The 27,245-nt window shown below is 35.3% G+C and overlaps 1 protein-coding gene and 1 long non-coding RNA gene across 2 annotated transcripts in view; both read left to right on the forward strand.

Annotated features, from left to right (window-relative positions):
* Positions 1–7,694: 7,694 nt before the first annotated feature.
* On the forward strand, positions 7,695–9,060 carry LOC115925063. The gene is made up of 3 exons (XR_004064544.1): positions 7,695–7,760; positions 8,083–8,268; positions 8,888–9,060. It is a non-coding gene; the product is annotated as an uncharacterized LOC115925063 (long non-coding RNA).
* Positions 9,061–9,415: 355 nt separating this feature from the next.
* Positions 9,416–27,245, forward strand: part of LOC115925111 (CUB and sushi domain-containing protein 3-like) — a 36,880-nt gene continuing 19,050 nt past the window's right edge. The window contains exons 1-5 of the mRNA XM_030988312.1: positions 9,416–9,436; positions 9,564–9,798; positions 10,186–10,374; positions 10,683–10,868; positions 11,680–11,865. Coding sequence (XP_030844172.1) covers positions 9,416–9,436; positions 9,564–9,798; positions 10,186–10,374; positions 10,683–10,868; positions 11,680–11,865 — 817 coding nt within the window. The remainder of the gene's footprint in view (positions 9,437–9,563; positions 9,799–10,185; positions 10,375–10,682; positions 10,869–11,679; positions 11,866–27,245) is intronic.

The following is a 27,245-nucleotide window of genomic DNA, read 5'->3' on the forward strand; positions in this document are numbered from 1 at the left end:
AAATATTTTGTTGCAAACAAATTCAACGTAATAACAAAACAAATTGTATATACTTATATCAAAATTAAAAAACTTGGAAAAAAAGAGAATAAATGTATTTAAAATATACGGCGTACTAGTATGTGCCCAGCTTTCGATGAATGCAATTCATTAAGACTGCATTGCTTGTACATAATAATTATTTAAATTTGTTATCATGTATTTTTCTATAGGGGGATAAATGAAGAAAAAAACAATAATGGGTTTCAGGAAAAAATAATATATTTCCGTTCTTAGCCAGTCATTTTTATCAAAGTAAACTGTTATCATTTATAGAAAAAAAAACAATCGTCACTTCTTTTTTTTCTACAATGGCACTTTTACGCTGTCGACAATGATAATAGCACATTTAATGAAATAATGTACCAAGTGAAGCGGGCATTAAGCTCATCTACGGACCTGATCGGTATTCAGGCTGGGTCCAGGTCAAGCTTACAAGTGGCAGTAGAAATATTCTGATCCCATAAGTCAACGACTTCACACTTTATGATTAATATTACTCCAAACATTTAACACTTCCGATTGTGAGATGATTGACCATGGCAATATTGCCTCATCCGTAACCTGTTATTAGGCGGTTGAGGCTTAGCCAAGAAGGCCAAGTTGGAGCTGGAAGCGAGGGACTCCCTTGGGCTGGAGAATAGTATAGATGGAGTGTTTTGGAAGTGGTTTGACCACTTAGTCATCCTTTGGTTGTGAAAGCCATACAAACAATATGACAGCAGGACACTCACTAAGGTTTGCTTTGCAGCTGATAACATCCCTTCATATCTCATGTTTTCCGAAGCTAGAAACCTATTATATGACTCTTAAATTCTGAATGTTATTCAATAGTGATATGGGCTAGATGGAAGAAGAGCTGCATGGTTGTTTTACTGCACCGAATTCCCATCTTTAGGCACTAACATTTTGAAAAACCTTGATTTGAAAGGTGTATGGCTTATGCCTTAGCTCGTAATCTCGTAAATTTTGAACATGAATATAAGGAAGACAAATTAACTGATTCCAATAATGAACATAATTCTGATGTTAACATGAACATTTAAATAAGGCCATTGTAAAATGGAGTGTGTTTACGGCTCGTACGCGGACCTGATCAGTACACAGGCTGGGTAGAGGTCAACAAGGCAAATGGCGCTTTAAAAAATTGGACAACGCCAATATAAGACCAACATTAAATGTTACGTTGTTCTACTCAATACTATTGTTCACCTGCTAGCACAAATTCTCATTCGCTCTCAAATTTATTTATCTCTCTGACGAAACAACATACCATGATGGCATTTAACGTGTGTGGTATTTAAGTTGAAGGAATACAATTCATTAAACACTTATCTATGTAAGAACGGGCAATACGCAGCTCATTTACCTCATCATTAACATAAATAGTTTGATATAGGTTTATCCTCCCAACTTCTTGAAATTATCAACTAAGTAAACATTTTTGTTCTCAATTTCGTGCGAAATTGAATGAAGGCGTAGATGAACATTCAGAAGTTTGGTTTTTCTCATTCAATTTGGTTTTAAGGAGCATACGATTGCATTCAGCAGCTGCAATTTGAGCATTCAATATAGATGTTAACATTACTCTTTCAGTCACATTCGGCGCAAAAAATGACGAATACGCACTTAGAATTGTATTGAAACACGCCTAAATTTGAATATAAACATAATTGATTTCAGTGACACCAAATTATATTAGGTGAACAAAGGTTAGAATTGAAGCATGCAACCAACAAGCAGCCTAAATTTGAGGGAACTTAGAATCAGGCAAGGAAACATAATACAAAAACTTGTTTTAAGGGAAAGACTTTGCATATCGTTATCGCAAGATAGCTTAAATGACTGCTATCGTCTGTCAGTTGGAAACATTTTAAATCAATTTGAAGATGTTATAGAACAAAACAGGTGTTTGATCTAATGTATTTTCATTGTTATATATGCTTTCCAGGCAAATTAAGATACAAAATATACAAACGGATTAACAAATATCCTCGACTAGTACCTAATGAAATCCAGATGGAACTGAGTTACTGTCTCAATACATAATCAATGAATTAGATATTAATCATAATTAAATGTGTTGTTCTCCAAAACAATTTTAAAGATCATATTTCCTTTTGAACTAAAAAAAAGTACCCCAACGCATTTGTTTTCTTCTGCAAAGCTTTAAATGGATTTGGAATATATAATAAAATACAAGTGATGCAGGAATGCGGCTCGTCGGCGGACCTGATCAGTATTCAGACCTCATAGAGATCAGTATCGTGGTGAGCTGTTCTTTTTGGCGGAATGCACGCGTTAATTTCTCCTAAAAACCAAATAATATAAGATACCACAAACCATGTGAGCTATTTTTGTTTGAAAAGAAATGGGAAGGGAGATTATAGATTGATGTATCTGATCGGTAATGTTTTATATCAATATATGCTCATATAACTTGTTAAACTTTATTTGTTGTCGTTTAATAAACAAATATTTTGATAAATGGACAATTTATTTATTCTTGTCCACAAATATGATAATATTGTTTTTTTACGGCAATACCGGACAATTTAAGAAATCAGGATGACGAAGAAGTATAATATAAACCCATACATTAATTAACATTCAATCAAACTAGAACCTAAGGAAAGTACATTTACTATAGTCTACTAAGGTTTGTATTCATCTTCTCAAACTTCTTTTCTTATTAAAACATACATTACCTACTACTTCATCTTCTCTTCCTCCATTTCCTTGTTCAATTTCTATCTATCATCTTGATCATTTAGGGTAGTTATATTTTTGTTTTACATTTTTACTTCCTCTATACTGTCGATATATTTATGAGTTGAACGAGACGTTAGGTATGTCGAACATTCGTGAGCTATCAAATGATGTTGGATTTATAGCATGAAACTTCTTCTTTTAATACCATATATTGTGTTCTATGTAACGCAAAACATGAATAACAAGAATGCGCGTGTGCATGTGGGTGTGTGTGTGTGTGTATATAAGCTCGCTGGTGACGATATATTCTTGAATGAGCACCCCGTACACTATGACCCTCATGTTCAAATATCGTTAAGAATGGTGAAACTTCCAAGTCTGCTCATCTACTTTAAACAAAAATCCGAAAATCCGAAAATCGCATTCCACAAACTAGGTGAGACATTTGACTAAAATTTTAAGAACAGTTCCGTGACAAACATCTTTAAACTCTTAGAAATTATACGAAAACGTGGAGTTAATATAATGTTCTGCTTAATTAGATCAGTGTTACTCCCTTCTACCACCTTCGTTCGTATTATTGTGGCAGGAGCAGTGATTTTAACTCGTTGTATGCCGATCAATTTAGTCCAATATGCCAGCATTGTACTTTTAAGGGTTATTGTTTGAATCATTTCAAGTTTGTTTCTAAATGTCTGGCGTAAAGCGACTACATAGAGAACATAGATAAATGGTTATTTTCTTTAGCAAGTTATTCTAACTTTGTCAAATGAAATACAACTTTAGCAATTTAAGATTATGGGAAAACAAAGACTGACTCATGTATCTTATATTGGCAGGAAAGACACTGGACATTTCGAAACGAATAGTGGTCAATTTGGTTCTTGGACATAATATATATATATATATAAATATATATATATGTATGGCAGAATGATGTTGATATAAATCAGCATATCCCGAACATTTGTCTACAATTTGGTTTTTGAATCAGATTTATGATAAAACTACATTACCACCACAATTACTATGACCCAGGTGTCTAGCTGTGCTTACTAACTTTGACACAGCAAATCTGCACGTTTACTCCATACTCATCCAAATTCCAAACATATATCATATGCCACAAACAAGGTGAGACGTTTGACAGAGATACATTTAGATAGATTACTTACAAGCATACACCTGCTTTCTTAGCAGTCAGGTAAAACAAATAACAAACCAAACACTGGACAGAAATAAAAACATCCACACAAACGTTCGTTCTATGCAATTTATCAAATTGAAATTGGTGAATAGCACATCGCCAGTCGTTTAATCAACGTTTGAAAACCGATACCTCCGTAGAAGAAGTAAGCAATATAGACAGGGAGGCTGAATAATAAAGTGTGTATTAAAGCCATGCTGTATTAAAAGCAGTTCACCAACATTCCCTTTATAGACAGATCAGAATAAGCAACAATCAAATGGCTGTTCCTTACTTTCCTAAAGAGCTTTAATTCATGATTCAATACAACTTTTGTACACAAAAAGAAGGGCAATTATACAAATAATGCTGCTAATTTAAATCCATTTGGTATATAGAAAACATTACCGTAAGCAGAATTACAAAGGAGACAAAACATACTAAAATATCCATCCCTTCCCAATAAACACATTTGATTAAATATCACATAAGACCCAAGCAAATACTGATATGCTACAAACTAGGTAATGCGTTTAACTGGAAGTTTCTTTCCTCACGTACCCCCTTCCCCGCAGTAACGTCCAGAAGACAATTGTTATTAATGATTACCGTCTACAACCCTTTTCAAGGGATCCATATTGAATTAAATCCAAAAGAAGAATCATCAAAATAACGTCGAAATATTTTCCATTATTCTTAAATTTCGAAGTTTCATTATCCGCAACAAATAGTTTGTCACTGCATTACATTGGGTGAGATACTCTCAAATTGCAATGTACAATTTTGTTCTTGTTAAGAAATAACGAAACAAAATCCTTTTAAAATAATTGATTATGACCTTCCTCACAGGTTCAATTCCTTGCAGCGCCCCGTACATTCCCGCACACGCACATGTTACAAATCCTCGTCTCAACTACAACTTTGGTGCCAAAATTACCGTGACGTGCAATGCCAGTTCTGATACCTTCAACCTTCAGTGTCATAACAAAGGGCTTTGGAGTGGACCGATTGTATCCTGCCCTGAATCGACCGCAAGGGGTAAGATAATATTCCAATCCGTACCCGTTTCAGGATCACTTTGCTTCTATTAAGATTTGAATCTAAAAAATGCATCAAAACCCCTAACACTCAGTCAGGTGTACGATGCGTGAATATGTTCGTCCCATTACGAAACGTTCTGAACGGAATAATTCGCTCTGTTCATAAACACATATCCATAGTCCAACTCAATTACCCGAATGAATCCTGAGCTGGTAAGACACTGTAAACTCGCAATGTCAGTGAAGCTGATGGGCACTAATTGCCAAATGATAGTGCTGAATTTGTTGCATACGTGATTGCTTCTTTTGTTCTTTAGTCAGTATATATTTTCTTGTTGCACTTAATTTCGTGAAAAGTATTCGCAATTTGGTGAAAGTAAAACATATTGTTTTCGTTTAGTTTAGTTTACACAATCCGCAAAACTAGGGGTTCAGACATAAATTAGAAATTGTAGGCATTTAGTACAGTTGTGAAGCAAGTAACTTATAATTTGTTTCCCTCAACTCTAGCTCTTCCTACGAACTGTAATGCTCCTTCAGTCCCGAGATACTCAACGCTCGAAACCCTTAGCCCGAATTATAACCTTGGAGACAGTGTGACATTCCGATGTGACAATACCACCATTCAACCGTTTAGTCTTCTTTGTGAAAACACTGGGTTATGGAGTGGACCAATGCAGACGTGCCCGCCACCTGTCTCAGGTATCTATTACATATGTGTATCCATTATTATTATTGCCACAGACGGTACATAAATACGGGACTCCGATAAGAGTCAAGTTTGCGAGTTTTTTTTCTTTCTTCAATTTCGATCACTTTAGATCATAAACATTGACAACGACTGAAATATATCAATAAATATGCTGACTTGTAGTTAGTTATATGCTGCATTGCGGTTTTTAAAGAAGTGAACAATATAACGACATATATGTGCATTTGTATCTGAAACTTATCCCCCTGACAGGAAAAGTTCGACTGGCTTTCGTCATATGAGATCCCTATTAGATTCAGGAAAAAGTGCCCGTTACTGTGCTAATTGTAATTGTTCAAATTCCAAACAGAGTTTAACGAACAACAATCCAATTGCCCAAACTGCTAGAAAATACAAATAGTATGGGGCTCGGCACGTTACTAAAGATCCGACTTATTATCAGGTAACATTTTGATGTGGCTTATTATCGGAATGTTAGATCGATCAACACTTGTGATTATTAAGGCTATATCTAGACGAAGCATTATATAGAGATAGGTGTTAATAGTTCAAGTTAGGAGGTCCAGTACGGTAAGAGTTTGATCGCTGCGGTATTGGTTGTAAAACTATTCGGCATTATCCATTATTGTAGCATGTACATTATGGTATTAATAAGTCAGCTCCTAGTTGAATCTGTAGATATTGATCATACCTTTCTCTGTCTAAACTCCTAATGCTATATTATTAACCATACGTATGCATTTCCATTCACAGCCCCTACACGATGCACTAGTCCATATATCCCAAAGTATGCATCAGCTGAAAACGTTCGTTTGGTCTACAGCATCGGTGAGAGTGTAACAATCACCTGTGACAGCGGAACAGACAGGTCGTTTACCCTTCAGTGCAAAGCAGATGGGTTTTGGACGGGTGGTTTTCATTCTTGCCCACCGCCGTTAGAAGGTTAGCTTTATTTATGAGTTATTTATTTACCAAGCCATCAATATTAAAAAAAACGTGTAAATAATACCTAAGCCCAAACGCACACACGTATTTAATTAACTGTATAGATTGATGTTGTTCTTGGTTGTGGTACAAAAAAAACGATAGCATCCAACCACTTAATTTTGTCTGTGTTATCACTCATTTACATCATTCTTTGTTTCTCCTGTTTACGTCCAGAGATATACTCAAATAAGTTTTAAAGTAAGTAAATGTTTGATGTACCAACTATCATCTTTATTTGATTTTTTGTACAGCTCCGGATAAGTGCAGTGCCCCTTACGTTTCACGATATGCAACCATTATAAACATGCAACTAAATTATGACTACGGTGACAGTATTACTGTTACATGTGACAATAGCAGTGCTCGGTTTTACCTTCAGTGTGACGCGAAAGGTCGATGGAGAGGGCAGGACGTTTCTTGTCCCGTACCTACCCTAGGTAAGACTTTTTTTAATTCTTAATTTATTTGATTTGAATATGATTTGACTAATTGTTTTTGTCTGAAACTCCCCCCCCCCCCCCCCAATTTCGACTAGCTTTCGCAATCTACGAGCCCAATATTCATGGCCGTGATGGTAAAGGGGGATAGCAGAAAAATGAAATAAGATCCAGGGAAAAATGCCATTTTCTGAGCGAATAAGATTTGATTTCCAGTAGAGTTTGAACAACAACAATAGACATAGATGTTAATATTTAAAGCTAGGAGGTCCAGTACTTAGGGATGGAGATTGATTGCTGCAGTATTGGTTGTAACACTGTTTGACATTATTTATAATTCTATCACGTTCATGTGGTATCTGTAAAAGAGGTTAAAAATTGTATATTTAATCATACCTTTCTCTGTCTAAACTGCTTATGATTTTTTAATAAACATACGTATGCGTTTCCATTCACAGCCCCTACACGGTGCACTAGTCCATACATCCCAAAGTATGCATCAGCTGAAAACGTACGTTTGGCCTACAGCATCGGTGAGAGTGTAACAATCACCTGTGACAGCAACACAAACAGGTCGTTTACCCTTCAGTGCGACTCAGATGGGTTTTGGACGGGTAGCGTTTCTACTTGCTCACCGCCCGTAGAAGGTTAGCTATACATATTATTAATTAACAATTAATTCATTTATCTACCTATAGTTATCAATTGTAAAGAACTTGTAAATAATACCTAATATATAGAGCACATATGACCCTACGCACACACGAATATAATGAACTGTGCAGTTGTTGTTGTTCGTAATTGTGGTAAAAAAAAATTAGCATTGAAACACTTAATTTTGTCTGTGTTATCACTCAACAACATTATAGTGTATTTTCCCTTTTATGTCCAAAGATATATTCAAATTACATTTCAAGTAGATAAATGTTTGTTGTACCAACTATCAACTTTACTTGATTTTCTTTACAGTTCCGGATAAGTGCAGTGCCCCTTACGTTCCAAGATATGCATCCATCCAAGGCCTGCAACTGAATTATGACTATGGTGACAGCATTACCGTGACATGTGACAATAGCAGTGATCGGTTTAACCTTCAGTGTGACACGAAAGGTCGATGGAACGGACATGTAGTGTCATGTCCTGTACCTACCCCAGGTTAGACTTTTAATTGTATTTTTTTATTTTTTTATTCAATGTTTCTCCCTGAACCCCCCCCCCCCCCCCCTTTCGACTGGCTTTCGCAATATATGAGCCATCAATTAATGGTCATGATGAAAGAGGAAGATAAATTAAATCTTCATATTAGATCCAGGGAAAAGTAACTGTGCAAATTATAAAAGTTCACATTTCCAAAAAGGGTTTAACCAACGACAATTTAATTGCCCAATATGTTATGACATTAACAGAGAAACTGGTTTGGCACGTAACTCAAGACCCGACTTATTATCAGGTAACATTTTGAACTGGGCTTAACATGAGAACTTCGGATATATCGTCACTTGTGATTATAACTAAGGCTATCTCGAGACGAAGAATTTATAGAGATAGGTATTGATAGTTAAAGTTAGGAGGTCCAGTACGTAAGGTTCGAGATTGATTGCTGCGATATTTGTCGTAAAGGTATTCGACATTATCCATAATTGTAGCATGTGCATCATGGTATCAATAAGTCAGCTCCTACTTTAAACTGTAGATATTGATCAAACTTTCTCTGTCTAAACTACAAATATTTTTTTTTGTTAAATTAACATACGTTTTTTATTTCCATTCACAGCCCCTATACGATGCACTAGTCCATACATCCCAAAGTACGCATCAGCTGAAAACATACGTTTCGTCTACAGCCTCGGTGAGAGTGTAACAATCACCTGTGACAGCAACACAGACAGGTCGTTTACTCTTCAGTGCAACCCAGATGGGTTTTGGACGGGTAGTGTCCTTTCTTGCACACAGCCGAAAGAAGGTTAGCTTTATTTATTATTCATCTATTCATTAATTATTATTCATTTATTTACCCACCTATCTATTGTCCAAAACCTTTAACTCATAGCCTGCCATGAGGCTGCGTGCACGCTATTGTTACGCTGCTTCTTGCATGCTAGCAAACATTCGTAATAGCAGTTATTGTTCATGCCTATTGGACTGTGCCTAGTGCTTTGCACGCTCTATTGTTAGTACCATCGCGTTAATCCGATTATCTCGTTATAAATCTGGCACTGGGGGGATTAGCCCTGTGGCAGGATAAGAGTTAAATATCAAAGAACATATATAACCCCATTGATCCTACGCGCATACGTAAATAATGAGCCTAACACTTGGCGTTGTTAGTGGTTGTAGTCAAAATAAGATTCAATCCAACCACTTCATTGTTTTCTGTTATCACTCAACAACATTATTCTTAGTTTCTCCTGTTTTCGTCCGTAGATATAATAAAATAACATTTCAAGTAGATAAATGTTTGTTGTACCAACTATCATCTTTATTTGATTTTCTGTACAGCTCCGGAGAATTGCAGTGCCCCTTACGTTTCACGATATGCAACCATTCAAAACCTGCAACTGAATTATGACTACGGTGCCAGTATTACTGTTACATGTGACAGCAGCACTGCTCAGTTTAACCTTCGGTGTGACACGAAAGGTCGATGGCGTGGCCAGGAAGTTTCTTGTCCCGTACCTATCCCAGGTAACCCTTTTTATTTTTGAATTTGATTTGATTTGATTCATTGTTTTTGTCTGAACCCCCCCCCCCCAAAAAAAAAAAAAAAAAAAAAAAAAAAAATGTCCACTGGCTTTCGCACTATACGAGCCCAGTCGTGAAGGTGTAATATTTTTTTTACCCCAATTTTTGGAATAATTTTGACAATGAAATATTCTAGGTTTATTGGGAATAAATCTTTGTCAAGATCATTCCATAAATTTGGTTAACGAAAATTATTCCATCTTTATGACCAACAATGTACATTATGGTATCTATAAATCAGCTCCTAACTTGTAGATATTGATCATAACGTTCTCTGTCTAAACTGCTTATGATTTTGTAATAAACATACGTATGCGTTTCCATTCACAGCCCCTACACGGTGCACTAGTCCATACATCCCAAAGTATGCATCAGCTGAAAACATACGTTTGGCCTACATCATCGGTGAGAGTGTAACAATCACCTGTGACAGCAATACAGACAGGTCGTTTACCCTTCAGTGCGACTCAGATGGGTTTTGGACGGGTAGCGTTTCTACTTGCTCACCGCCGATAGAAGGTTAGGTTAATGTCTTATTAATTAATCATTAATCATTATTCAATGATCCACCCACCTATCATCTGCTAACTTGTAAATAAATACATAATATTTAGCACCCCAATCCTCCTACGCGTTCACGTGTATATTTTTTGTCGGTGGTGGTTGTGGTCAACAGATTATTTCAGGAAACCTCTCAATTGTTTTCCTTTTACCACTCAGCAGCACCCGTTTAACCCCGTTTACGCTTAGGGAAAAATCAGATAATACTCAAAAGTAGATAAATGTCTGTTGTACCAACCATCATCTGTACTTGATTTTCTTTACAGTTCCGGAGAAATGCAGTGCCCCTTACGTTTCAAGATATGCAACCATTCAAAACCTGCAACTGAATTATGACTATGATGACAGCATTACCGTGACATGTGACAGCAGCACTGCTCAGTTTACTCTTCGGTGTCGCACGAAAGGTCAATGGACAGGCCAAGTGGTGTCCTGTCCTAGACCTCCGCAATGTAAGACTTTCAATTTTGATTTGATTGCATTCACTTACCCCCCCCCCCCCTCCGAATTCGACCGCTTTTCTCATTATACAAGCCCCAGATCAATGGTCATGATAGTGGGGATATATAGAATGAATCTGAAATTAGATCCAGGGAACACTGACAGGTGCTGTACCAATTGTGAGAGTTTACAATTTAAAAAAGAGTTTGACCAACACAATTAAAATTGTCCCAAATGCCTGATGTATCTATAACAAAATAACATTTAACCATACTATAAAGGACATATTTTTAGAAATTGAATAATTATGTATGTATGTGTGTGGGATCCTAACAAATATTATTGATGTCTGTATATTTTGTTATAACTACACAATCAACATGGCCATGTATATGTATCAATATCCTTGTCTAAGCATTGATACATTTTGTATACTTAATTATCGGGGGAAAATAAGACGATCTATCATTTTACCTGGGACAGACTGCGATTTAATTGAGGTGTTGTCATTGTGAATAATTGATGAGAATACCTGCTGAGGAGCTGGAAATAATGCTCAATATAATAAGGGCAATATTATGTGTAAGGTGCTTCACAGATGTGTATAGTGTTGACTTCACATTTTTATTCTAATATCATCGTTGTCTGTGCTAGACTAGGCTTAACAATGCTATTGACAGTTGTATATTTTTTTTCGTTATATTACTGATGCTGTCTTTACTATTACCTGATTATTTATTCATGTTCTTATGCTACATACGTGTTTTCCTTGTTGCATCGAACCTCACCCTCCAATGACTTTATGTAACATTTTACGATCAGCTCCATCTCAATGCAGTGCTCCTGTTATTCCAAGACATTCTACCATTGCATTCTACCGAATAACCTACAACCCAGGTGATGACGTGATTGTAACTTGTGATGCAAGCAACGATCGTTTTACCCTCCATTGTAACAACAGTGGAATTTGGAGTGGACCGGAAATGTCTTGCCAAGAACCAGCCAAACGTAAGATATTTGATTTTTATCTGACTAATTTGGCAATGTGATCGGTTTACTTTAACTTAAAATTAATTAAATGCAGGACAGGTTATATTTTTCTGCATCAGGTCATATGCAGAAGAAGATCGTCTTTTTAAAATGTTAATTTGATAATTCGCACATGGGATAAATTATGCGATTTTTTTTTATCGAGTATCAACACATATTGATAGAGTAATATAATCGGTACCAAGCCACTTTCATGCAAAACATTCAACGTTTTAAAGTAAGTCCGACGGCTCAATATTGTGATGGCTGTTCCAAAGTACTGTTACTACAAAGGTTTGATCTTTTGTATCAATGCCAACAATGCTATATGGATTATAAACTTAAAAAATAGAGATGGTTTGTAATTGCAACTGTGGAATAGATTCATAATTGCCATTTGTATTGTCCCTATAATTAACTTAATAATTTTAGAATTACAAACATTGAGATTAACGTAATTTTTTTTATATTTATAATCATGCACCTTATTTCATATTGAGAATTGCAAAACTTCAACAAAATAGCACGTTAGCGTCTTTCAAAATTATGAGCCGTCAGACTACAAATCTTTGAGAATAACAAATCCTCGCAAATTTAAAACCTTCGGAGTAACACACAATCGTGAAAGTGACCCCAAGGCTTGACATTGCAAGTTAGTGTATTCGGAATTCATTAGATTCTCCTCTTTCATTTGATGCAACTCATATAATGCATATTTCACGCTTGAGTGATTAAAATGAATTTGAAGAGAGGAAACCAACATGTCATTTGGCGCACGGTATCTGAATTTCTAGGAGAAAATCACATTTCTAGAAGGTTGAATTTCTTTCCTTTTATATGACACCTTAATCAGAAAAAATGAGCAAGGAATGACAAAGTTCTGTTTGTTTAAAGTAGTGCTTGCATTTCCATAATTTTATCAAACATATTTGTTTTCACTAGCTGCCTACAAAGGACTTAACTCCGTTTCGTTGACAATCAGCCGTAGACGAAAGACTTCATGCATGGCTGATTGCCAACGAAACGGAGTTAAGTATGTTGTCAATGTTGCTTGTTACTACGGCGGGCAGCTAGTGGAAACGAGTTCGTTCGAAAAAAATTATGGAAATGCAAGTACTACCTTAATCAAACAGAACTGTGTTATTCCTTGCTCATTTTTCCTGATTGAGGTGTCAAATGAAAGGCGGAAACTCAACTTTCTAGAAATGTGATTTTTTTTTTGAAGTTCAGTTACGGTCCGCCAAATGACATTTTGGTTTCCATTATCTTTAAATTCATTTTAATCACTCATGCGTGAAATATGCATTATTTGAGTTGCATCAACCGAAAGAGGAGGACCTAATCTTTCCAAATATGTGTCATTTATTAATCTGACGTTAGTCTAGATAAATGGTATATAACTTCCAAAAAGCGAGTGAATATATCGTCGATGTAGCGTTCAAGTTTCCCGTAGCTGGTAGCTGTGCGTGCGTACTCTGTGCATGTACTATGTGTGCAATACACTGACCTCGCATGCATCACAATCTAGCGCGCATCACACAGCAGCTTGCTAGCCAGCCTAGCACGTAGCCCGGCGCTCGAGCTAGCCGTGAATCGCGAACCGGGCTGATCTGTTTCTCTCGGTTTATCAGGTCCTATACGACTAATTTATCAAAAATGTAAACTAATCAGCCTAATCACACATTTTTGTAATGAATATCTGGACAATTCTATGTAAATTTGTCGCCTATTTTACTCCAAAAGAGTCGTTAGGTCAGCATGAAAAATGTCCTTTGCCTTCCCAGATCAGACACATACACGCTAAAGTGCCCTCAGAATATGTGATTATTTTCCCGATTTTTATGCTAAAATGTGACGAAAAAAAATATAAAAATCAAACAAACATTTGTAGAAAGTATCATTTATTCAGTTTATCTCATTCAAAATGCCCCAAAAAGAGGAAATATCTCCACTGGCGGTAAATATACAAACAACATTAACCCATATCTGAAAATTGCAATGGGTATCCACCATTGTCCCGAATGTGTGATGTAGGTTGTTCATATTGTGACGTCATCGTTTCGCATGTAAAATAACGCCGTCAATTCACTTAGTGAGTGGGTTCAGGAAAGGGTAACAAAATTGCGTTTAATTTATTCCTCACAACAGTGAGGGCTTCAAAAGTACTTTGCTCATTTTGTTAATGGTCTCAGCAATCTGTAGAGATGTAATTTGCCCATTTTCCACATTTCAATGAACCATCTCTTTAAGTCCCTAATTTAGAGTGTCCTAACCTTCAACCTAATTTGCTATTATGCAAACGCTAAAATTGCTGCCAAACAAACTACTCGAACGTCCCAAAAAAGGCAGCAAAACGTATCACAGGAGCCGATCTAACGTCCATAGAATATCTGTATCAGAAAAATTTCCTTTCTAAAGTAAAACAAATAATGCATGACCCCTCGCACCAAATGAATGAGCCTTTCAATTATAACAGATCTGGAATACGCCTGTGCACACCACGAACCCAACATGAACGTATCCGAAGATCCTTTATCCCCGACTCCATTCATATTTTCAATTCCAAAGCAAAACGTGTTTGATTACTATGAACCTACCATGTCAATGTATCAATATAAATGTAATATAATATAAATTTCAAACATATGCCATGTATATTGCATCCAACTATCAATTACCGATCGAGCCAGTAACTACAATCTATGTGTCATCAATCAAGTTGACAATAATAACGATGCCGGTAATTATTATACTACTGAAAATGGTAATCGATAAAAATAATGATATTAATAATAATAATACAATAATAATAATAATAATTTATGTATTTATTATCATTTTAAGATGTACTATGGATAATTAATGATATTAAATAATTTAGCTTTATATTTTGTAAAATGGAATCTGCTATTACCTCTATAACCACCATATATACCGTGGCTTACTCATATATTATCTCATTCATTATGTATGTTTATCACTGTCGTGTAATATTTCATTTATATATTTGTATTGTAATACTCTGTAAGGCGAGGCGTCAACAATAAATATACCAGCCAGCGGCAGCTAACTGCACTTGTGCGTCCTGGCTGCATTTTTAAAATTAGCTCAGCCGGCTACCGCTGGCGGTAGGAAATAGCATTCAAAAGCATGCGCCGGCTACCGCCTTTCGAATGGAAACCGAGCCTCAGATCCCAGCCTGGCGCAAGCCGGCTGGGCTAATAAAAGAAAAATAATTGCCCCAGCCAGGCTTCGGCCGTAATTGCAGCCTCGATGCGCCAATACGTCAGGCGGCAGCCTGCTAGTATCGATATTTTTGACGCCTCGCCTAACTATAGTGGAAACCAAAGACAATAAATTATTATACTATATCGAGATGCTATGTTGTGTGATTTAGATATGCCAGCTGTAATCATTTTGATCATGCTTATGGAAATGTGTTTATTGCACAATTCTGTGTTGAAATTGTTAAACTGCACGTAATTCAAAGTCTTACAAGACGCTGTAAGTGAAACGGTAAGGTAGGAGAAAATTCAAGTAATTTCAACTAATTCACTAACGCATAGTTTTGGCGATAGGGTCAAGGTAAGAATCAGGTTTAGATTCGCGAATAAATAGCTTAGCATAGAACCAATATGACAAACTGTATATATTTTCCGAGTTTAAAGTTATTTCATCAACCATTATTATTACAATTGTGGCGTGCGCCTGTAATCCAGCTAACAGTGGAAGTTACAAACTGATTCAGCCGAGGACGCAGGTTCGAAACTGAGTCACGTCTTTCGGATGGTGACGTTAAAGGTCGGTCCCCAGACGTAAATAATCATATCTGATTGATACACGTCTGTAAAAAACCAAATACACACACACACACAACCATAATAGTAAAATCATGATGAAACCCCTCCAAAATATAAAGATTTTAATTACTCAATTTTCATTCTTCTGTACGCGAGTTCATTTTTCTGCTTTAGAGTAAGTAAAATATAAATACCTAAACTATGTTGAGTTTTCGTTGTTTAAAGTCGCTGAAAGTAAGTCTATACTTTGTATCGTATTATCAATTGTTCGCCCACCTTTGACTTGGTAAACGTCTCACCTGGTTTGTTGCATCCGACGAATGCTTGGTAATTATATGATTGTGAAGTATACGTGCAGCTTCGGTGATCCGCAATATCATAAGCGCACCTCTCCACGAAAGTCATACCAACATTGCCGCTATATATAAAGACTTCCCACAAGTTTAGCTTCCTGAATCCAAGCTGATTATATAATGATGGCTTCAGTAATCGATACGTAGCCAAATAGGACGCAGACCAATATTCATAGTGCAGGTAGCTTAAAATGCCTTTTGTATGATTATTCTAATTTTTATGGTTTAGACAAAAAAAGTGTCCTAGCAGCAGGCGATTTGAGAATATCACTATTTAATTGTATTATCCAGCTTATTTTTTCGATGTCGGGGTACTTTGTTTAACTATAGAGACAAAGTTTAAAACAACGTCGATGATAGTGGTATGCTATAAAAAAAATACCATGTTTTACCATGTTCGAATGTTACGGAGGAAGTCCCTAGAATTAATAGATTTGTAATGCTGTAAAAGGGCGGAACAATCTGAATGAGAATTACGGATATCTCACAAAAAGGCAGGAGTACCTACTAGAAACGATTCAGAAAAGAGCATGTTAAATCATACTTGGTAATAATTATATATCTTATATTGTAGCTTTTGACAAATGTAACAAACATACTTTATCGCAAAGGAGAAACCAATGCCTTGACTTTGCACAAAGTGTTGTTCGTAGCCCACTTGTGACAGATTGGTTTCCAGGGACGAGGAGCCATATAATTGTATGCATTACGAACAGCAAATGCATTCTAACAATATTACTGTAAAATAAAAAGGTTCAAGGATAGTACAATACCATATCTCACCCGCCTTCCTCAATAATCAGTTGCCTTGAATACATATGCCTTGAATTATATTCAACTACTGTAAACAAATTACCTTACTTCATACATAATACATTATTTATGCAATATGTGTTTTATTTCCGTTGTATAATTTGAAATTGTTTCTATTTGGTGAGGTCAAGATATGTCAGATATATTGTATTATACATAATAAACCGTAATCATTTTTTGTTGCATAGTGAACCCCTTTTAGTTATATAATAATAACTGCTTCTCTCTTTTAATTGAAATTGTCCTTACTAATCAGGTCAAGTAATGTCCAGCATAGTTTAAAATTCATTGTCGGCCATGATCTTGCTTGTAAAATAGTTAACCCTTTTTTTTAATGTATATATTGTTTTATACTCATGAAAACGTCAGAAAATGTTATTTTTTAAAAAGAAACTTTTACTGATGGTACTTCTGTTGTTAAAAAGTTTGGGATGCTGTAATTTATTTAGGCAATCAAGCTGTATTGTTATGACATTTTGAAGGATACGTTATATAAGTTCGTTTCTACGTTGTGTGTTTGAATCGACTTAATCAATGTTAAGCTGTTCTATGCTAAAGTGTACATTACGGTTATGTTTCATACGATACATGTAGATACATTTTGTTAAATTTATCACCATGTATGATTGTTATGTACATAATGTGCAATCTAGCCACTGGCTGCGAGACACGTTTAAATTTGACCTTTATTCAATTAAATTGAATTTAAATTGCATGGCATTTCATTGGATTTAAAACATATTGTGCTTTTGTGTTAGTTCGATTATTAAACCTGCATTTTTTAATTCCATACTTCGAGAGCTGATATAGAGTACCTCGTCCAACCAATTAAACTCTCGGAATCCAAGTTAATTATATAATATTCTCCGCAGCTTCACGTAAAGGGATCAATCGGATCAGTACTTAATTTTCATGTTATTCTTTTTGCTAGCTTTGCATCTGATACAATAAACAATGCAACAGGTTAACGAATGCAGAATATTCCTTTCCAGTGGCATCATACACTGACATACCTAAAATGTTGAAGTTAAAAAAGATCTGGGCTGTCAAAACATGGTTCTGGCTCCAAAAAATACTACGTGTCGGCTTGATTGCAGAACACGGTACATTACTCGATTTTAAAGCTCTAATGCCGAATTGAAAGAAAAAAAAACCTCTATGAAATTCTTCGAGTTGCTGCAGCAGTGTCATAGTAAGAAAACTATTTATTTAACAGGCAATAATTTGTAGTATATAATATTGTTTCTTGGGAATTCATTTTTAACAAATGTGGTGTTCAATCATGGTTAATATTAGGCCCTATCCTTTTGAAAAGTAGAGCCTACTAATATAACCAATACGACGTCTTTGTTATGATGTATATTATTTGCAGATGACACGAGCATTTTCTGCTCACATCATAACTTAAACATAATGATAAGTAAACTCAATAATAGGTTACAAAAATTGTCTCCTTGATTTAAATAAAACAGGTGTTTTTTTTTCTTCAATATAATTGAAATATATCACACGCATTTTAGGCACGCACATTATCATGTCACTGAATTTTCCAATAACACATGTGTTGATAATGTACGGTATGTACCTCTCGTTGGATAAAAAACCCATCATATTTCAAGTGAAATTATCGATGAAAAATAAAATTGGAATAGTCCTAAACGTCAGGTATCTACTTCTATTTCTAGGAATGTTAGTATACTAAATAATTGTTAATAACAACATATCCCATTTAACACGCCTGTCATGCTTAATAGTTTATTGATATTATTGTATATATCATATTCAAAAGGATTGGGTATAATTTCCTCAGATTCCAAACAAAATTCTCGATTAAACTCATGCTGCAATCACAATTATAAACTTTAGGTCAGTCAGGAATCCATGTTTTTACAAGCCAATCGCCTGTCTCATTATCAAAATAATTATGATTGGGATAAGAAATGTCAAAAACTGTTTGCCATACAGTTATAAAAAACAATGAAGTTTAATGGCAAAAAATGAGTATGGTAAAACCGGTCACTCAAAGATGTTTACTTTTCTGAAGCACTTCATGTCCATTTTGAAGCACAATTTGTGTAGGGCTTCAATATTACACCATATCACAGACACTGATAACAAGTAGGGCCATGCATCTTAGATTTGTAAAACTGGAAACATTTTTGAAGGTAAAGATCAGTTTTGGAAACGCCCCTCTCTCCCAACAAATTATATGGAAGCTCTTATTACCAATCATGTGAAAGAATATGTTTTGACTAATACGTGATGATACAAATTTTGCCGGAAAACCGCCTACTAATTGATATATTTGGTACATTATTATATCTATTTGGACCTGATATATATTACGCACGTGTCGCGTAGTCCCATATTCATCTTTCTGTGTACAGTGCTTGTAACTTTACCAAGACTGGGCCATATTTCTTATCATTTTGATGATTTCAGAACCTTGCAGTACACACCAATACATATATACTAGATGACCAACCTTTTCTGATCGATTCCACAACGTTTCTTTCACAATGTAATCGCATCACCAGAACGGGTCTTTATTAAACAATGGCTTTGAATTTTATGTGGGGCGCCAGGGCCAAAACCAAAATCAACTGCACTTACTTAATATAAATGAAAATTCTCCGCGTATGCACCGGTTCTCTATAAATTTCTCCCATGTGCCCATTATTTTAAAATCCTTACACTCTTGGACATAAACTCACTACAAAGTTTAGCGTTCATGTTTATATATTTGCTCTCACTTTCATTTACAAAATGTTTGATTATAAATACATCATTCACTCTCACCCTACTTGGAAATTCTCTAACATACATCTATTCAGCCCGAAATTACTTTTCTATGAATGATTAAAGCAAAAACAAAATTATAACATAATTAGATTTTGATTTATTGTGGTTATAATCTTCATAGAAAGTTAGTCATATAAAAGGCAGACTTTGTTTTTTTAAAAACTGCAAAATATGGAAAATATAAAAAATTGCTTTGTCTCCTTTTGTTTTCCTTTTTTTTTTAAAGATAACCTATTTTGATGGATACAGCAATTTCCATAACAGAACTTTTAAAATAAAAACCTAATTAGGTATAAATAAATAAGAAATACAAATTATTCGTGATAATTTGAAACCAAAAATTAGGTCTGGCATACAAGTCTGTGTGAAATCTGGTTTAATAATTTTGAGGTTAAGTATTGTTTTCATTTCCGTAATTTTGTCGAACTATCTCTTTGGTATAACGTTAAATGTTATGGTATTAGTTTTAGCAAGAAATGCATAATAGCATATTAACGAAATAATTAGATTCACTGCCTGCAACATAGTTTAATATTGTAATTATCTGAACAAAGAAAAATATAAAAATTGTATTTTTCCAAATATGAAGACAATAATACAAATAATAACAGGTAGACAAATGAACATAAACAAGTATTAATGCAGATATGTTAAAAGCTATCATGATGTTTACTTTGAAAAAAGGTGTTTCATCGTTGACGGCATAAGCAGTATATCAGCTTGCTTCTGCATTCTACTGAAGCACATGGCATTTTGATATTCAGTACTGGCCAGCAGGTACACATCCATACTGAAGCGTAGGGCAACATGACTTCCCTTCGCATAGATTTTTAAAATTTGATATTTACTATTTGTGGCTTTTGCTTCGGTCACAAAGGTTCGTACGAACGATAAGTTCCTACGAATCTCCCTGTTTTCCATTGTCTTCCCGAATTACCATTGTCTGAAAATCGTTCGTACGGCGTTCGTAGCAGTTCGTAATGGCATTTGTGACCAAGGCTTGAAACATTAGCCTTCAAAAATGCGTTTCAAATTCATTTGAGGTCGATTTTACACATTATAAGAGCATCACATTCTGCATTGCATTCAGAAGCACTCTCTCCCTTAAGATAACAATCCTTGATTTCCCCAAAGATGCGAGAAAATCATAAGAATAATAAGTATACATTTTTATATTAATAGTTTCCGGCAAGAAATGTATTATATCATACCGTCGTGATATAACAAATATCTTGCCGCAAACTGTTAAATTGGTGGATGTTTACATTGAGTTAGTAGGACCTATATATGTTGTTGATGATATAAACAACTGCATACAACGCTTGTTACAATATTAGATTTACCTTTATTTTTATATGAAGAACCTCCATAAGGCAATGTTTTCTTGTTTGTTTCATTCGTCCCTTAAATGAAATTTCGTGTTCATTAAGCTTGCTCTACTAACTAAAACTGTATGAAGAAAATACAATAAGGGGAGCTGTACAAAAGGGAGCAACTTAGTTTTTCTTAAACGTCTCACCTGTTTTTTTGCATCCAACAAATGCTTGGTATGTGCGTGACAGGGATTGATACGTGCAGATTTAATAGTAATAGCATAAGCGCAGCTCTCCACGTGGGTCATACTGATATCACTGCTATGTAAACTCAAATATCTCATCAGTTGAGCTCCCCTAATTCAAGCTGATGATAAATGATCGTCTGCTTCACACGATTAGCCCAGGTAGACCATGCCCACCAATTATAGATCAGTCTATTCTAACTACAAATCAGGAACTTGTACACGAGGTGTTCACTTTATTCGATGGAACGGTAGTTAACATTTTCATTTTTTTTTTAATCATGTTTGCTAGTAAGGACTGCAATATCAACTCAACTTAAGGAATTATGTTTCACATCAACGAATTTCCAAGGCATTGGAGATTCATCTTATTTAAGACGGCAACAAACAGTGTGCAAGGAATTTCAATCTCCCATCTCTAAACAAAGATACTAACGAAGTGCAATCTTATACCAAATTCCATTACGTTATCAACGATTTTAAGTAGTTGATATCAACGAGGAAATTTAAAATTGTTCCAACTGCTCAAGCTTAAGCTTGATATGGACCAAATCTGAAAACTGATCTGGTCCATTGACGAGTCTAGTTTTGGGTGATCTGATGTAAACAATTACCATCTGTCATTCTCTATTAGAATTCCCTTGAAAATACGTGTTTTTTGTTAGTTTGTTAGCATGTTCATGAGAAGGGTATACGAGGTGTAAGATATATCTAAGATAATACAATAAGGGGAGTTAAATAATTAACCTGACTAGTGATACCTCTAAAGAAAATGTTGTGAAGAAGAAAATGAAAAGGAAAGTTAATGCATTACATCACGTATTGAAGCATTTAACTTGTCAATTGAATGATGTTTTATTTTAGCATTAGTGGGGTGTCATTCTTATCGAAATGATTTAGTATTTCCATTCTAACGTATTTGTTGAATGAACCATTCCATCCGGTTAGTTTTTGGTATTGCGGACTTTCTGATAACGAATTGTTAACGAACCATCGACAGAGACTGGGGGAAATATAAGTACAAGTTATAGTAGTACGTGTAGTTACCTAGTGTATAACGTCACTCCCTAGAGCTGACACTCATAGTTTCCTCCTAACAACCCAACTAAGAGGCAACTTCAGCAATGAAAACAAAACTCATAAATGGAAAACGGGTGATCACGGACCCCTTTTTCCGCCTCATCCGTTACCGATTTTCGGGGGGGGGGGATGGGAATATTGACGTGAAGTATACACGGTCATGTGTTCATGTGAAAATGCAATAAATTATATTAATGTAATCCTAATGAAGAATATATTCGAAAAATTAAGACAATTCAAAGTCAAGTAATCAGGCAAAGGGTTTTCAAAGATAATTATGGTAGTTCGACCATTGTTCGCTTTCACAAAACATCGGTAAGATTTCGAAAATTTGATAGCCCCAATGGAAAGAAGAACATAAAATTACCCAGTAAGGAAACTTCTGTCGAATTGGGTGTACAATTATGAAGACATTTTAAATAGATCGGCAAAATTTGCAGTCATTAGGTTCCGTAATGACACAAATACACATCGAAAATATCATTTTTTGACCTGTGTGATATATTGACTTTTGTAATCATTTGTCGTATTCATCACGATGATTCGACAATAAGCTTGTACAAAATAATAATCGATTTTACTAACATACTTTTGATCTCCAAAATGTACGTGAGTTTACAACTGACATTAAAATCACCGATTGAATTTCGTACATAAATCACCAGAGAAGTACGTCAGGGTTGTATATTATAAGTTATATATAAGTTCGGTTTAATATATGGACAAAGATGGCATTCAGGGTAATTACATGTACAAATGTATCTTTATATAAACTGAGTAAACATTAATGATTAGCGGTATGATGTTTACACTGCATTTTGCGCAGGGAATGAGGAATATATGCAACTAAAACTGGATGTTATGTCACTGACGATGCAATCGACGTTTTGGTCCGCTAAATTGAAATCACACGGAGTACATTTATGGCAATAAAATATATTTACAGTAAGAAAATCGGAGTTTAAACTTACAATAAAACTTAGTCTATATTTTTCACCAAAAAAAAATAAAAAATGGCCATATCATTGAATATGTCAAAAATTATATCTAGATAAGACATCATGTCACTGACGATGCAATCGACGCTTTTGTTCTTATATGTTGTTATCACACAGAGCACATTTCTGGCAACAAAATATATGTACAGCAAAAGAAGCGGAATTCGAACCAGCTTATGAATAGGTATGTCTGGTCACGCAGTTTTGCTATATTCAGTTGAAACATTGACAAGACTGTGCAAAAAGAAAATCACATCAATTGAACTTTGGGTGTACAAGGGAGAGATGGGGATATCATGGAAATATCTGGAAATTATAACATAAAATAAATTTAAACAAAAAATCAATTGACAGGAATCGTCAAGGAAACACAAATATTTTGGTGTCATCCGTGACATCAGAAAGCAAAGTAAATGGTATTAGACCAAGAGGGATATCGGATAACTAAAGTAGGGTAGAATGGGAGATAAGTGAGATGTGTGGGTAACATGTCGCCATCAACCTCCGATCTGGGAGGAGATATCAGGATAAATATATATTTGTCGGTTCCAGGCGTTACATACACTCTTCATATACGGCCTTATTTAGATAATTCCAACTACCTTATGCAAGCACAAGATTTGAAAAGAACGCCTTGTTTTGATCAGGTGTAAAATGAAGTCGAGCATTCTGTTTAGATTTCGCTCTTTTCTAATATTTAGTTGCTATGGTGACGTAAGTACTCCCACTCTTTTACCTACATTAAACTGCATCAATGTTTTTTTTTTCTCGAAATCATCCCCTTGTTTAATAAAGGTTATGTTTCTTTTTTCCGAGTGAGCATTACATACCGAGTTTTGGGTAGCCTATTTATGGTATTCCCTTTTGTTTTACTTCTTTCTTTATTCATGTTTGCACGGCGATCCAAGGGTATAGGGTGACCAGTAAATATGTATTTTGATCATTCAACGCTATGAAAAGCAGTACATTTCAGCTAGAGTTTTCTCAGAATATCTTGCATTATTTGTGAATATAATTCACTCAATATCAGTTTTATTGAGATGCTTTTTTTTTGCGCATTGTAAATATGCCGGCTGTAATCATGTTAATCATGCTAATTGAAATGTGTTGTTTGCACAATTTTTTGAACAAACGTTAAGCTGCAAATAATTCATAGTCCACCAAGACACTCTAAGGGGGGACGGGAAGGTAGGGGAAATGTTTAAGTAATTCAACTACTACAAAAACGCATAGTTTTGGGGAAAGGATCAAAGTAAGAATCAGGTTTAGATCCGCGATTAAATAGCTTAGTATGGGACCATTATGACAAACTGTATTTATTTCCTGGGTTAGAAGTTATTTCATCAGCCACTGATATTACAACCAAATACTAACATCCTGATGAAAGTCTTTCAAAATATATATTTGCATTACTCTATTTTAATTCTTCTGTACACGAGTTCATTTCCAAGTACTAGGGTACGTATAATATTAATACCTAAAATATTGTTAAGTTTTCGTTGTTAAATGTGGATGACAGCAAGTCTTTACTCTGTATTGTATTATCAATTTTTTCACCCACCAATGACTTGGTAAAACGTCTCACCTGGTTTGTTGCATCCGACGAATGATTGGTAATTAAATGATCCTGAAGTATACGTGCATCTTCGGTGGTCCGCAATATCATAAGCGCACCTCTTCACGTGGGTCATACCAACGTTGCTGCTATATATAAAGACTTCCCATAAGTTAAGCTTCCTGAATTCAAGCTGATAACATATATGTGATGGCTTCAGTAATCGATTTGTAGTCCTGTAGGACGCAGACCAATATCCATAGTGCAGGTAGCTTAAAATGCCTTTTGTATTATTCTAATTTGTGTGGTTTTAACAAAAGTGTCCTAGCAGCAATAGGCGATTTGAGAATGTCACTTTTTAATTGCATTATCCAGCTTACTTTACGCGTAACTTTTCGATGTCGGGGATACTTTGTGTAACTAGAAAAAAAGTTTACAACAACATCGATGATACTGGTATGCAAACAAAATTACCATGTTTTACCATGTTCGAATGTAACGGAGGAAGTCACCAGAATGCAAAGTTTTCTAATGCTGTACAAAGGGGAAATCTTAAGGATAATTACCCCCACCCTCCCCACCCGCGCCGTGAAAACATAACGATTAGTCTTTCTGCGGTAAAATAAGTAGTTGTAGTAGTATTAATAATAGGATGAATAGTAGTAGTAGTATCAGTAGTAACTACTTTTAGTAGTATAATTAGTAGTAGCAGTAGTACTAGTAGTAAACAATTAATAATTATTGTAATAGTGAATTAGTAACTACAACATTAGACCAAATTATGGACCGGATCATGGAGTAGTGATATTAAGGTGAGCCGTTGTAGAAGCAAAATTGGCAATCGTCTCACCTGTTTTTGTATAATCTGATAACTCCATTGATCCTAATCAAAATGGTAATCTGACTGACATGAGCGCTCTAGAACTCACTAGTATTAGTAGTAGTAGTAGTAGTAGTATTACTATAAACCATCGGCCCTTGTAAATGCCGAAAGCCCTAAAGCAACTTAAGCACTTGTTTTTACCCATTTTTCAAAAGTATTCGATAAGATTGACCATAACATTTGTTATTCGTAAGTTTGCTCAATATTGATGTAAGATCGTGTCTTGTTTCCTGGATCATAAGCTTGAATGTCGGGAACAATATGTCAGGTATGGTGGCGTGTCATCGAACTGGGACAGAATTTACGCTGGTGTACCGCAGGGCCCAAGGATCGGGCCTATTAAGTTCTTGGTTACGATAAAATACGCATGCGCAAAGTCATCAGTTTAACACCTGAATACGTTGATGACCTCAAGCATCTAACTTGCCCTTGACGATTTGAGCGTACGGACCACTTATAACAACGTGTAAATTAACCCTAATCAATGGTGTACAACGTCCGTGACATTCAGTAAACAACTCCCTTCACAAAAAACCTTTGTACATAGCCAACGTTGAACTATACATTGTCAGAGAAGCAAAACAAATTACGCATTACAGTTTAAGACAACTTAAAATAGGACATTCAGTTAACTCAAATCATGAAATGGTGCAATAGCAAACTTTCCATGCTTAGAAATCACAGACGTTTCAGCATCCCGCTAACTGACTTAGTAACAGTGTTCTCTAGCTATAAACTGATATCTCACAAAAAGGCAGGATTACCAACTAAAAACGATTCAGAAAAGAGCATGTAAAGTTATACTTGGTAATTATTTTCTATCTTACATTTTATCCCTTGACAAATGTAACGAACATTTTTGAATAAAAAAAATAAAATAAAAAAAAATCAAAATGACCCTACTGGTAAATCATTTAAAATACATTTATTCAGCCTGAAAATTACTTTTCTATGAATGATTGATGCAAAAAAAATAAATATATAATATACCTAAATTTCGGTAAATTGTGGATATAATCTGTAAAAAAATTAGGCATATAAGAGGCTGTTCACACCGCAATGAGATAGCGCGGTCTATCGTAGCACCCCGTTTTTTCTAGCGCGCGCTAGACCGCGCTCTCTCTCGTGGACCACCCCCAAGAGGTGCTCCAGTGGCACGCCGTTTTGGCTCGCCGTGGCTCGCTGTTGTGCGGACCGAAACGACGTTGTACCTTCCAAACCGCAGAGATAGCGCGGTCTAGCGCGCGCTATCTCTGCCGGTGTGCACAGCCTCTTTGACCGACTTTTTTTTTAACTGCACATTATGGAAAATATCTAAATTCTCTTTGTCTTCTTTTTTTGTTCTCTCTTTTTTTAGAAGCACTCTCCCTCAAAATAAAAATTCTTGATTTCCCCAAAGATGCGAGAAAATCATAATAATATGAATATATTTTTTAGATTAAAAGTTTGCGGCAAGACATTTGAAATATCATGCCGGTATGGCCCTTTCTAAATTAGTGGAGTATTTACATTGGGTC

The sequence above is a fragment of the Strongylocentrotus purpuratus genome, unplaced genomic scaffold, assembly GCF_000002235.5.
Source record: "Strongylocentrotus purpuratus isolate Spur 01 unplaced genomic scaffold, Spur_5.0 spur5_scaffold_17, whole genome shotgun sequence".
Lineage (NCBI taxonomy): Eukaryota > Metazoa > Echinodermata > Echinoidea > Camarodonta > Strongylocentrotidae > Strongylocentrotus > Strongylocentrotus purpuratus.